This window comes from Dipodascopsis tothii (assembly GCF_038497935.1).
Source record: "Dipodascopsis tothii strain CBS 759.85 unplaced genomic scaffold V1510scaffold_28, whole genome shotgun sequence".
In the NCBI taxonomy this organism is placed as follows: domain Eukaryota; kingdom Fungi; phylum Ascomycota; class Lipomycetes; order Lipomycetales; family Lipomycetaceae; genus Neoaidaea; species Neoaidaea tothii.
The window spans coordinates 123,787-136,280 of NW_027118012.1; the positions used below are offsets into that span (position 1 = coordinate 123,787).

Below are 12,494 nucleotides of genomic sequence, written 5' to 3' on the forward strand. Positions count from 1 at the left end.
CGCGCGACACATATGCAGGCTAAATTAAGACCTACGTCACTCACGTGTTTGTTCAGCCGTGTGCCCGTCGGTGCTCGCGTCAAGCCGCGCTGCGCCGCACTAACGCCTTCCAGCGTCAACTCTAGGTCCCTGTTCCCTAAAGTCGGCCGCTGGTCGGCCTGTCTTGGCGCCGCTGCTATTTAAAACTCAGGAGCACTCCCTACAGCGAGCGACACCTCGCTCCGCTGCAGTAGTGCTGCACCACCCGCAGCGCCTCGTCCAACGCCCACAGATCACCATGATGCCTCGTGCCCTCCGCCGGGCCGCCATCGCGCTCACGACCGTGCTCGCGCTCGTCGGGCTCGCGCTCTCGACAGCCGGCCTGTCCAAGAACCAGTTCTCGGCGCAGCTGACGACCCAGATCGGCGACTACTGGACGCTCCTCTTCGCTGCGTCGCCAATCGAGCAGAACAGCGTGAGTCTCGTGCCTGCCGCGGCTGACAGCAGACGTACGCCTACGTGCAGTACGCGACCAACGCCCAGAGCCTCTGCAACTCGCTCACGATCTTCCAGTCGCTGAGCACGGCCGGCTCGGTGCACGACCGCGTGCTGCTGGTGCCCAAGGAGTGGGCCAAGCACATGTCCACGCTGGACATGCCCAGCGCGGGGGAGCTCTCGGTCAAGCACCTGTTCACGCAGGCGATCCGGCTGGGCGTGCGGCTCAAGTTTGTCGACGTGATCTCGATCCACAGCGCCGACTCGACCTGGCAGGCCGGCTTCACCAAGTTCCTGTCGTTCAACCAGACCGAGTACGACCGCGTGGTGATCATGGACTCGGACGGGATGGTCCTCGGCAACCTCGACGACGTCTTCACCGAGGTGCCGTCGACGTACGACGTGGCCATGCCGTACGCGTACTGGCTGCGCGGCGAGAAGGACCTGCTGTCGGCGCAGTTCATCGTGCTCAAGCCGGCGGCGAAGTACCTCGACTATCTGATGGACATCGTCGCCACCAAGAAGCGCACCGACTACGACATGGAGATCATCAACTACGCCTTCAAGAACGAGTCGTACGTGCTGCCGCACCAGCGGTACGACCTGCTGACCGGCGAGTTCCGGACGGCCCGCGACGGCCACGCCAATTTCCTCGAGAACATCACGGCCGTCTGGGACGCCCAGGCCGCGCTCGACAACGCGCTGTACGTGCACTTCAGCGACTACCCGCTGCCAAAGGTACGTCCCGCCCGCTCGCGCTGACCCAGCCCTGGGTCGAGGTCGGCAACATCGCCGTGGCCGACGTCGAGCCCAAGTGTCCCGCCGACGACCCCGGCTGCGCCGAAAGCGTCATCTGGCACGGCCTCTACCGCCAGTTCCGCGAGCAGGAGTGAGTGCCCGCCCCGCGCCGCTAACCCCAGGCAAGCCGTGTGCTACTAGATCAAAAGTCGGCAACGATATTTATATACAGTTTTGTAGTTTAGGAAGGGCAACAAATCGCAAAACACCCGTCTCCGGACCTGCTAGAGCTCCATCCCCCGTAGATCTCCCAGCAGCGTGTCCTCGTCGTCGCTCTTGGACCACACCTCGGCCGGCGCCGCCGCCGGCCCGGTCGCCGTTCCGTCGTCGTCGTCCAACGACACTATCTCGCACTCGTCCTCGAACCGGAAGCTGTCGCCGGGCTTGCCGGCGGCGGCCTTGGAGCCGTCGTAGTACCGCCGGAGGTACCGGCCCAGGCTGGTGACGGCCGACCGCGGCGGCTTGGCCGCGCGCTGGTTGAGCGCGTTGCCGCGGAGCTGCCGGATCGCGCCGGCCGTCAGGTTCGGCGGCACCGCGCCCGGGCTCCTGACGAACTCGGCCTCGGCCTCGATCGCGTGCTGGAGCTCGATGTCCGAGAAGAACTCGACGTCGCCGTTCTGGAGCCCGCTCGACACCTTGACCGTCTCGATCGGCGTGCCGATGATGTCCATGCTCAGCGGCTTCGTGTCGTCCTTGTAGACCGAGAACTCGATGCGCCGGTCGAGGTGGAGCGGGATAAACGACTTGCACGTCTCGATCTCGGCGAGCGCCAGCGGGTTGAAGTCGCGGCCGCCAAAGCCCGCGCCCGGCGAGACGGCGCCCTTGGCCCGCGGCGACCCGGCCTCGTCCGACGCCGGCGAGCCCGGCAGGTGCAGCTTGCGCGGCGACGACGCCGGCGTGTCGCCGAGCAGCGCGAGGTTCGGCCCGCACGGCGCCGTCGGCAGCACGTAGTACGTGACGTCGTCGCCGTCCGTGGCCGAGACCACCATCAGCAGCCCGCCCCGGCGCAGCAGCATGCGGCTCGGCCGCACGCGTCCGCCGGGCGCGAACACCTCGGCCTGGTCGCACGCCGGGATCTTGAACTTGTGCGCGGCCGATATCGAGTGGAACGTGCCCGACGTCGTCTGCACGCCGACCCGCTCCGAGCTGAAGAAAAACAGCGTCCGGGCCGGCGACGGCGACGTCAGGCCCTTGTACAGCCGCTGCACCAGCGTTATCTGCCGCGGCAGCGACAGAATCGAGTAGATCGACGTGTAGTCCGAGTTGCCCGAGCTCGTCACGAGCTCCGTCCCCGACGGCGAGAACCGCAGCGACGACAGCCCGTCCGGCGGCACAAAGGCGGCCACGACGGTGCCGGTCGTGATGTCCACGACGTGCACCGCCGCGGCCCCGCCCGACCCGTTCAGCCCGGTCTTGATGTACTCTTTGATGCCGGACACGCTTGTCCGCGAGAGCGTCCGCACCGAGGTCACCGCCGACACGCCGATGTTGCTCGCCAGTTTCTCGACAAACGGCGCGTGCGACAGCTCGTCCGCCATCACCACCGGCACCGGCGTCACCATTGCGTCCGGCGCCGCCGGCGAGTACGCCAGAAACCGCCCGGACAGGTCGAACACGGCCGTGCCGTTGGCCAGCCGCGTCTGCAGCCCCGACAGCGCCAGCGGCTCGTACCCGGTCGCAGAGAAGACCGTGACCGCGCCCGCCGCTGTGAGGATGCAGATGTACCGCGGCGACACCACGACCGAGTACGGCGGCAGCCCGTTCGACGCCGGCGGCAGCACCAGCGACTGGATCAGCCGGTCGTCCAGGTCGTACACGTCGAATCCGACCGAGTGGCGCCGCGCCCGCTGCACCAGCACCCGCATCGACCCGTCCACACTCGGCAGCAGCTTCGCGCTGATGATGCGCGTGTCTGTCTTGAGCGCGCCGGCCAGCACGAGCGCGTCGTGGTGCCATTTCCACACCTCGAGGCGGTTGTCGAACCCGAGCACGACCTCCGAGTTGACGCCGAACTCGCAGAACGTGCACGCGAAGGGCGTGCCGACGGCGCCCACCGCGCCATTGGGCGACGCCAGTCCGGCCGGCAAGAGCTTGTTCTTGGTCCAGTCGGCGAATCCGCTGGACGGGGGGGAGGCCGAGTTCGACGGCGACATCGACAGCTTGCGCCTGCCGGTCAGCATTGCGTGTTGGGGCGCGAGACGCGTCGAGGCGCGTTTGCGCCGGCTGCTGCGGGCCGGGACAGCCCGAACAGCGGCGTCCTCGGGCCACGCGGCGTGCGAACGGCGGCGGCGACCGCGCTGCGGCGGCTGGCGACGGCCGGCGACAGCCTGCCGCCAGCCGGCTGTCAGCCGGCCGCCGTACTGGCCGCCCGGCGCCGTGCTGGCGCCCGGCCGCCGGCCGCCCCGAGCCTCCGCAATCCGTCCCCTCACTTACAGCGGTGCTATCCGCGCGCGCTCGCCCGGCCGGGCCGGCGAAAGCATGTGTCCAGCCATCGGTGCCGGCAGTCGATCAGTCATCCCCGTGGGCTCTGCTCTGGCGTCCTGCGCAGGCTGAGCAAGCTGCGTGGAGCCGAGTGGTGCCGGATATCGCACGTCCGAGCCCGGATTGCAGCAATATCACGCCTGTGCGCAGTCAGCACCCAAGCGAGTCGGGCCGGATGCGTTTCGCGGCCACCCCGCACCTATTATACCTCTCAGCCTGGCTGTCTTGCGGTCCTCGGCAGTCTCGGCGTGCGCAGTCGAGATCCAGGTAATGTTTCCCCGACGTAACCAAGGAGACTGTGATAATTGGGACTCCGCATTGGGTATGTCTGCCACATTAGGACTAGCGCAATGCAGTATCGCCGCCCGACGCGCTTAAGTGAGTCCTAGTTCCTTGCATTATCCCAGATCAGACTAGCCGATGTGGGCCAGCGCTGCGCGGGCCTGCCCGCGCACACGTGACTACTCCCAACCGCCGCCGGCCGCCGCCGGCGGGCTCGCTGCGGGCTGCGGGACGAGCTGGCGGGCTCGCGGGCGGCGAGGCATCAACGTGCGTCGGGTCGTTCGCGTAAGCGTGGTGGACGTATGTTGGCGCCAGCGTGCGGGCGCATGAGTCACAGCGCGCCGCACGCCGGCCGGGCAACTGCGGGGTGCCGCACGGCCTGCGGCTCGTTGCCGCCCGCCGCGCCGCCCCCCGCGACGGCCGCTGCTGCTGGCCACCGGTGCCGGCCACTGGTGCCGGGGCCAGTGCCGGTCGCCCGGCGGCCAGCGCACGCAGGCCGCTGGTGCGGCCGCCTGCAGGCCGCGGTGCGCTGGCCGAGCTAGCGCGCTACGTGGACCCTTGCGACCGGCCGGCAGTGTACGCCTAGACGGCCCGAGGTAGCAAGAACGGCTCGATGGTTTAGTGGTATAATTCTCGCTTAGGGCCACACTCTAAGTCGATTGCGAGAGGTCCCGGGTTCAATTCCCGGTTGAGCCCTTTTTTTATGCATCTGCCGGCAACCTGCCGGCAACCTGCCGGCGCCGGCCCACCTCTGGGCCGGCCGGAGGCTATCCGACGCCGGCCGCGGGGCTGGCCAGCTTGCTCTGTCGGCTGCTGGCTGCTGGGCGGCTGCTGAACGGCTGCTGGACGGCTACTTGACGGCTACTGGACGGCTGCTAGACTGCTGCGGAGCTGTTGCGCGTCCGGCTGCGATAGGTCCCTGACCGCGGCAACGCCGGCTATCGGCGGCACCGCGGCGGCCACGAAGTCGGCCGCACGCTCCCTGCGCCGCACGGTCCGCCGTCCATCGTGGCCACCGCTCGGCCGTCGGATCTACGGCGCTTGCGCCTCGTGACAGCCGGCGCCGTGACGTAATACTCCAGCGCCTCTAGCGCCCCAGCGCCACGTCCTCAGACACTATCAGCCCGTCTCGTGTCAATCTGGGTGACCGACGCGGTGCCTGTGCCAACTGAGTCGTCCAGCTTATCTGCTGATATCGTCGCCTCCGCTTTTTAAACTCCCAATCACACGATATCCCAACGGCGCTCACCGACAGGGTCCCCATCGATCTGGCCTTGCTGCCGCGCGCACGCCGTCTGCTCTCTGGTTAAGGCCGCGGGAGTGTCGAGCGACGTTCCAGCTACATTGATGACCGTTTTGATCTCTAGCGACGTGTTTCCGATCGCTTACGAACGAACTCGAGCCGACCTTCGATGCCATGCCCATGCACAAACTAGCCTCCCGAAGCCCCTCGCGACACGCCGTGGGCGTCCGCGGCGACCGTCCCGATGCTGACGACAAGACGGACCGCCCTGCCGACCGGCCAGACGACCGCCGCGACCGCTACCTCATCGTGGGCTACTCGCCGGAGGACTCGCCATCGAAGCTCAGCCGCCAATCCGCGTCCTTCAACAGCTTGCGGTCGCTCTCAGAGGCGTCTGACGACCGCCTGTCGAGTGTCTCGTCGCGTTTCCTGCTGGTGTCTGCCGCTGACGACTCGATCTTCAACTTTTTCAGCGATTCCGAGACCGAGCCCGACAAAGTTGTCCGCAACGAACGCGCGTCCAAACGGATCGCCTCGCCAGACGCGAGCGCGCACGCGACAGACGCCTCCGCCGAGCTCCAGTTTCCTGTGCTCGCGTTTCCGCGGACGGACAACGCAGCCACGCGTGCACCTGCCGGGAAGCTCAAGGTCCTCGTCACGGGCCAGCACGCGGACGGCGCGACCGTTTGGACCGTCGTCCAGGCCATCGTCCGCGCGTGCCCGTTCATTCTACACGTCGACAAGGCCCCCGTGTACGCGCCTGCCAGCATGCTGGAGCTCTACGCGTCCACGGAACATCGGCCGCGCTGGGCGGCCGGTGACTCGGCGTACGAGCGCAACATCTGCTTTGTCGGCGCCATTTCGCCGGACGACAGCCCGCTGCCGGTCGCCGTGCAGTACCTGGAGTACGGGTTCCGCGCGACGTCGCGCGCGGTAGCTGACCACACCAACTCGGCGCTGGTTGCTGGGCCCGGCCTGGCGCATGCCGACGTTGGGCTGTACCTGCTGTCGGACGTGCTCAGTGGCGACGACGTTCGCCTGCTGCGCCAGCTGCACTCGTACCTGCCTATAGTGCCCATCATCGTGTCGCCTGCTGCGCCGGCGGCCGCCCAGGGAACCATCGCCGAGAGCGCGACAGAGACGACCGCGGACGCTGCGCGCAAAAAGACCGTCTTGCGCGCGCTCAGTGACGCCAGCATCTCGCCGTTCCTCTTCGGCCAGAGTGTGCCCGACCTGCTCGCAGCTGCGGAACCAGAATACCCGCCGTGTGTGCGCACGCCAAGTGCGGTCGAGTCCAAACAAGAGCCGGTCGACGATGGCGAGGTTGATCCCGGCCTCTCGAACCTGGCTTCGCAGCTCTTCTCGCCCGACGGCGCGTCGTGGCTGCGCCATATCACCGCTGCCAAGTTCACAAAGTGGACGGACGACCGTGCAGATATGGCCCGCCCAAACACGGTCCGTCGCCGCCGTATTCCGGGCCCCTACGTTTCAAGCGCGGGCGCCTACACGCACGAGATACACTCTGTGCTCGTTCCACGGGACCCGTTTGGCATCGTCGGCCTGTTTCCGACCGCCGAGTCTGTGCGCAGCTTGTGCTCGTCCGCTGTCGCTTTTGGATTATCTGCCGGGCTTGTTGTCGGCCTGCTACAGTCTTAATAAACGCTACTGAAGCACTGCGCCGCATGACGTGCGGCTCAGACGCGACACCACGCGCCCCGGTGCTGTCTCTGGCACCGCCCGGCACCGTACGATGCCGCGTCGGCCCGACGCTGCCAGTCATGCGCGTTCCGTGCCGCGTTCCGCCGGGACTGCCGCGGTTTGCAAATATCCTGTCGGCACGAGCGATCCGCCACCCGGCCCCCCGGCTTCTTGGCCGTCCCCGCTCTCCTCGCCGGTCGAGCGGGGCGGGCTGTAGCCGGCGTGTCAGGGCCGTGTCAGGGCCGTGCCAGCAGTCTGTTCGCGTCCGCAAACTATCGCGTGTTCGCCGGCCGACTTTAACCGGCGGCCCCGCCGCACGTCGTGCGGCACGGGTAATTTTGCCCTCGCACCTCGCGCTCGGCGTCCCATTGTCCCGAAATTCTCCGCACACCGAGCCCAGCCCGAACATCATCTTTATCCTGCCCCCGCAACAGCTGCCACCCGCGCCCCTCGCCCGTTTCGAGTATCGCCTGTCGAGGTTAAGTTACGGTTAATTTGTTGCCTGCCGCACAATGCTCCCGTGCTGTTGGATCCCCCACTCCTGGCCAGAGCTCTGTGCCCGTCTTTCCAAAATGTCATTAGCCTAAACTGAGGCAGCGATTCCAAGGCTTTGGTCATGGGTTACAATAGCTCAGTAGCTTTGCATGGCTGTCCCACATGCCGAATGTGCTTCAAGAACGTCACTGCTGTAGCGCGCCCAAAACCTTCCGTCTACGTCTTGGCCTGCTGATCAAGGCGGAAGTCCATCACCCAGCCAGCTTTGACTCTTGGCACTGTCTTCCGGGACCAGGGCAGGTCAGGGCAGGTCAGGGCGGGCCAGGGCGGGCCAGGGCAGACCAGAGCTGCCACGAGCGCGTCGCTGTCGCCACAGCTTGCCGATAGCACCTCCGCCGGTCCGCCCGTGTACTTCACCTCCGGATTCCGTGCCGAGCGTGGGGCGTCTTGTCCGTACCGGGCTAGCAACACGCTGGACGCCCAGTTTGGCATTGAGACCAAAAAAAATTAGAGTTATACCCCGCACTAATGCGTAAGGCTTCATGGGAATTTAAGGTTTTTACCCCGGATCAATCAGTCGACGTGCAGGCCGACAGATTTTACCGCTCGTCAGTAGAGCCACTGACATCTGGGTGCGGAACCCGGGTGCAGGCACCGACCAGCCGGTAATCCCGGCTCGGACTCATAAATACGGCCCTGTGCCCTCGACGGACATCACCAACACTTTGGCGAAAATCTAATGACCCAATCGACCGTTGACGAGAAGACTACTCCTGCCACCATGGATGTTGAGGACGGCACGCGCGTCCCTCCGGGACACTATGAGCTCGGTGGCCGGTTCTTCCCCAACCGGACGTGGTACAAGGACTCGGGTATGCGCAAGCTGTACTTCTACGTGTTTGTGCTGCTCATGACCTCGGCTACCAACGGCTACGATGGTTCGATGATGAACGCGCTGCAGTCGCTGTCGTGGTGGCAGAACTACTTTGACCACCCGTCCGGATCGATCCTGGGTCTGTTCTCGGCGATCATGTCTGTGGGCTCCATCGTTGCCCTGCCGATCGTGCCCTACATCCCCGATCTGTTTGGCCGCCGCTGGGGTATCATCATTGGCAGTCTGATCATGATTCTGGGCGTCGGTCTGCAGACTGGCGCGCCGAACTTCCACATGTTCATCGCTGCCCGCTTCCTGCTCGGCTTTGGCAACGCCATTGCCACGGGCTCGGCACCGCTGCTGATCACCGAGCTGGCCCACGTCCAGCACCGTCCGATTGTCTCCACCATGTACAACACCTTCTACTACGTCGGTGCCGTCACCGCGGCCTGGGCCACCTACGGCACGCTCAAGATTGACGTAAGTCCCGGTGCAAAACCTTACTGACAGCCAGAACGACTGGTCGTGGCGTCTGCCCTCGCTGCTCCAGTGTGTCTTCTCAGTCTTCCAGTTCACCTTCATCTGGTTCGTGCCGGAGTCCCCGCGCTACTACATTGCCAAGGAGAAGCACGAGAAGGCACTGAACGTTCTCGCCAAGTACCACGCCAACGGTGACGAGAACGACGAAGTTGTCCAGCTTGAGTATCTCGAGATCCAGAACGCCATTGCCATGGACCGGTCCGTCAACAACGACTGGCACGCCTGGCTCGAGCTGTTCCAGACCAAGGGCAACCGCAAGCGTCTCATCATCCTGGTCTCGGCTGGTTTCTTCTCGCAGTGGTCCGGAAACGGCCTCGTGTCGTACTACATCAACCTGATCTTGACCAACATCGGCATGACGAATGCTAACACGCAATTGATCGTCAACGGCTGCCTGACGACCTTCGGTGGTCTTGTTGCTTTCAACATGTCGTTCTTTGTTGAGCGCATTGGTCGTCGTATGCTCTTCCTGGTCGCGACCGGCGGTATGGTCATCTGTTTCACTGTCTGGACCATTCTCTCGGCGCGCTACAACATCGCCGGCGACGCTGGTGTCGGCAAGGGTGTCGTCGTCATGATCTTTGTGTTCATGTTTTTCTACAACATCTCGTGGTCAGGCCTGCTCATCTCGTATACTTGCGAGATCCTGCCGTTCCGCATCCGCGCCAAGGGCATGACCATCGTCTTCCTCTGCGTCGACGGCGCGCTGTTCTTCAACCAGTACGTCAACCCTGTCGCACTCGACAACCTGGGATGGAAGTACTACATCTTCTACTGTGTCTGGCTCGTCTTCGAGTTCTTGGTTGTGTACTTCTTCTACGTCGAGACCCGCAAGACCCCGCTCGAGGAGATCACCAAATTCTTCGACGGCGAGGACGCCGCGGCCGACATTCTGGACATGTCGGGCATCCAGAAGGCCGACAAGGTCGAGCTCGAGCACCTGGACGCTGTGTCGACAAGATAAATACGTAAGGTTGTGTAAAGTTTGCATTTTTTTAGCAAAGTAATTTGATTTCTACAGAATGACGCGCCTGCAGGTGACAGCAGGGTAGCTGCTGCGGCCAGCAGTTGGCTCGCTCGTACTCAGCCATATGACTGCCGTTGATCACCGTCGGCCATCGAATTGTGATGTTGTTCTACATGAACCGGGATGCCAGCTCGTAATTACCCCACCACCGGTCTCGGGCAGACCACATCTACCCGACAATACCCGCCACCTCCGTAAATGTCTTCCCCGCGACTACGTTGGCTGCAACACACCCCCGCTCCTTGCTGTGCCTACCCCACCAGCCCATGATTAGCCTATCCCTCATCCTAAAGCGAGAGAACTTTGCTTGGCTATGGGACACGCCTACTTGACGCCAGGTCCCGCGTTTACGCCGGCAGACGCCCAACGGCCAGGAATGTGCGATTGCACAACGGTCGGGCTGCCGGCTAAATGCTACCTGCACGCCTGCAAGGCTCTGCCGTGCTATGTACGGCTACGCATCCAGGACTGCGTTCTTGCCCAGAGCACCGGGCTGACCCAGAATGCTGGGTGGTGTCCAGATACGTCAGCGAAACCCCCCATTTTCGCGACCTCGCCGGCCCGATGGGCGGTAATTAGAGTTTACAATATACTTTGTGGAACAGTCAATTCTGCTTGAGACCCATATACAGTAACAATAGCTCCATTCCAGGCACGCTAATTTAAAGTGCATATCCCACATCCAAGTACATTAACCCGCAGTACTGTCAGTACCGAATCCGTGCCTACTTAGTGTCCTCGCTGAGGTACTGGTTCAGAAGATCACGCTTGATGCAGCTGTCGATCTTGAAGGACGCAGCAAGCTCGTCCAGCTCGGCCTCGCTCTTGCCGTCAAACAGCTCGGCGTACTCCATGCTGAGGTACGACGACAGCAGAATTTCGCGCGACACACGCGTCAACTGGCGCTTAAGGTCCCAGATCGGGGGATACATGGCCTTGTGGAACCGCTCGGGAATTTCCTCCCGGAAGTGCTCGACCAGCTCATTGTAGATCTTCTCGGTCTCGGGCGACGGGTGCACGCCCCAGGCGTCGGTACCCAGCCGCTTCTTCTTCTCGATGAACTCGCCAAAGGTCTTGCCCCAGGCCGACTCGGGCGACGTGTACACCAGGCCCTGGATGCCGACGTCCTTGTAGGTCCAGATCGACCACGAAACGTTGTCGGCCTTCTTGTAGATGCTCAGCTGCTGGCGCAGCATGGCGTAGCGCTTCTCGTTCTCGGTCTTGGCCGCGGCTGTGTCGCCCTTGTGCTCGTCCTCGTAGACCGGGCCAAACTCGCCGTTCCAGACGGGCACGCCCTGGGCGTACGGCTCAACAATCTTGCGGTCGAACTGGCGCTGCAGCTTGCCGATCTGGTGCTCCTCCGCAGTGAACTGCTCAAAGCCAGGGAAACCGTACGTCGAGTAGTCGTGGATCGCGTACACGATGTTCGGGAACGGCTTGCCGAAGCCCGAGAAGTCGCCCGAGTAGGTGTTGCCGTCGAGGAAGAGAATGTGGTCGGGGTCAATCGCGCGGATCGCCTTCTCAACGCGCACGTAGAAGTTCCACAGCCGGCTGTGCTGCTCGTCCGCGGGCTCGTTCAGCGGGTTGTAGCCGGCAATCCACGGGTTGCCCTTGTAGTGCTCGGCCAGGGCCTCCCACAGCTGGATCATGCGGTCCTGGAAGTCCATGAAGTCCCAGAAGAGCGCCCGGTGGACGGCCGAGTCCGTGTGCCAGTCCTGGTTCTGGCCACCGGGGACGGCGTGCAGGTCCAGCACCGTGTAGATGCCGTACTTGGCGCACCGCTCAACCACCCGGTCCAGCAGCCGGAAGCCCTCCTGCTTGATCACGCCCGGGTTCTGGTCGTCCATGAAGTGACGGTAGTTGAACGGGATGCGGATCGTGTTCAGGCCGAGCCCGGCAAAGAACTTGGCGTCCTCCTCCGTCCAGAAGTAGTCGTAGAACTTCTCAAAGAAGAAGTCCGTCTTCTCCTGGCCGATCACGCGCGCGATCGCCGCCTTGTGCTCCGACTCGTGGCCAGGGTAGCCCGTGATGAAGTTCTCCATGTTGAGCATGCCGCCGAGGCCGGCGCCCTTCAGGATCACCTGGTTGCCGTCGCCGTCAACGATCTTGGTGCCAGAAACTTTCAGAATTGCCTTGGTCATGGTGTCTAGATGTCTGTGTGCGTGTTCTGCGGTCATCAATGGGGTCTCGAGGTTTATATACTTGGCCCGGGCTACCCGCTCGGGGCCGCACCGCTTTCTCGCCGAGTCTCTGGCCGACGGCGCACATACTTTTGCCTAATTTCTTACCGCCGCCGGCTCTTCTGCCCTGCTGGGCGCGTACCACATGGCCCCGTCGGCGGATATACTCGCCCGGCGCTCCGACCTCCGCTTTTGCCTGGCTTCTGCCTGTTGCACCACCCACCCAGCTGCTCGGGGCCAGGCTCTGTAGCTCGTTTAGGTATGTCCCTACCCCACACTAAGTTCCGAGTTTCCCCTCATTCTGAATAAGGTTGGGCTCCGTCATACCTGCTTTTTGCCTAACCGTGCAGCCGCTGCGCCTTGACCCCGGGGCATTCCGTAACCCGCCGGTGCCGCTCCGGC

The 12,494-nt window shown here is 63.9% G+C and overlaps 5 protein-coding genes and 1 non-coding gene across 6 annotated transcripts; 4 read left to right on the top strand and 2 right to left on the bottom strand.

The window, feature by feature from the left end:
- Window positions 1-39: 39 nt before the first annotated feature.
- On the top strand, window positions 40-1,590 carry V1510DRAFT_421078 (nucleotide-diphospho-sugar transferase). Its single transcript, XM_066934558.1, has 4 exons — window positions 40-454; window positions 487-1,212; window positions 1,242-1,363; window positions 1,395-1,590. The coding sequence occupies exons 1-4, from the start codon at window positions 278-280 to the stop codon at window positions 1,411-1,413; spliced, it is 1,044 nt and encodes a 347-aa protein (XP_066787523.1). The 5' UTR covers window positions 40-277; the 3' UTR covers window positions 1,414-1,590.
- On the bottom strand, window positions 1,367-4,148 carry V1510DRAFT_218955 (uncharacterized protein). The gene is made up of 2 exons (XM_066930493.1): window positions 3,706-4,148; window positions 1,367-3,438 (listed from the first exon to the last, which is right to left on the bottom strand). The coding sequence occupies exons 1-2, from the start codon at window positions 3,786-3,788 to the stop codon at window positions 1,497-1,499; spliced, it is 2,025 nt and encodes a 674-aa protein (XP_066787524.1). The 5' UTR covers window positions 3,789-4,148; the 3' UTR covers window positions 1,367-1,496.
- Window positions 4,149-4,642: 494 nt separating this feature from the next.
- On the top strand, window positions 4,643-4,731 carry V1510DRAFT_t207. Its single transcript has one exon. It is a non-coding gene; the product is annotated as a tRNA-Pro (tRNA).
- Window positions 4,732-5,452: 721 nt separating this feature from the next.
- V1510DRAFT_404448 (uncharacterized protein) lies at window positions 5,453-6,934 on the top strand (the record flags this gene model as incomplete). Its single annotated transcript, XM_066932244.1, has 1 exon — window positions 5,453-6,934. One exon carries the CDS (start codon window positions 5,453-5,455, stop codon window positions 6,932-6,934), a length of 1,482 nt encoding a protein of 493 aa, XP_066787525.1.
- Window positions 6,935-8,252: 1,318 nt separating this feature from the next.
- Window positions 8,253-9,849, top strand: V1510DRAFT_368610 (lactose permease; the record flags this gene model as incomplete). Its single annotated transcript, XM_066931363.1, has 2 exons — window positions 8,253-8,825; window positions 8,860-9,849. 2 exons carry the CDS (start codon window positions 8,253-8,255, stop codon window positions 9,847-9,849), a joined length of 1,563 nt encoding a protein of 520 aa, XP_066787526.1.
- Window positions 9,850-10,637: 788 nt separating this feature from the next.
- On the bottom strand, window positions 10,638-12,053 carry V1510DRAFT_404450 (glycoside hydrolase superfamily; the record flags this gene model as incomplete). Its single annotated transcript, XM_066932245.1, has 1 exon — window positions 10,638-12,053. One exon carries the CDS (start codon window positions 12,051-12,053, stop codon window positions 10,638-10,640), a length of 1,416 nt encoding a protein of 471 aa, XP_066787527.1.
- Window positions 12,054-12,494: the final 441 nt, after the last annotated feature.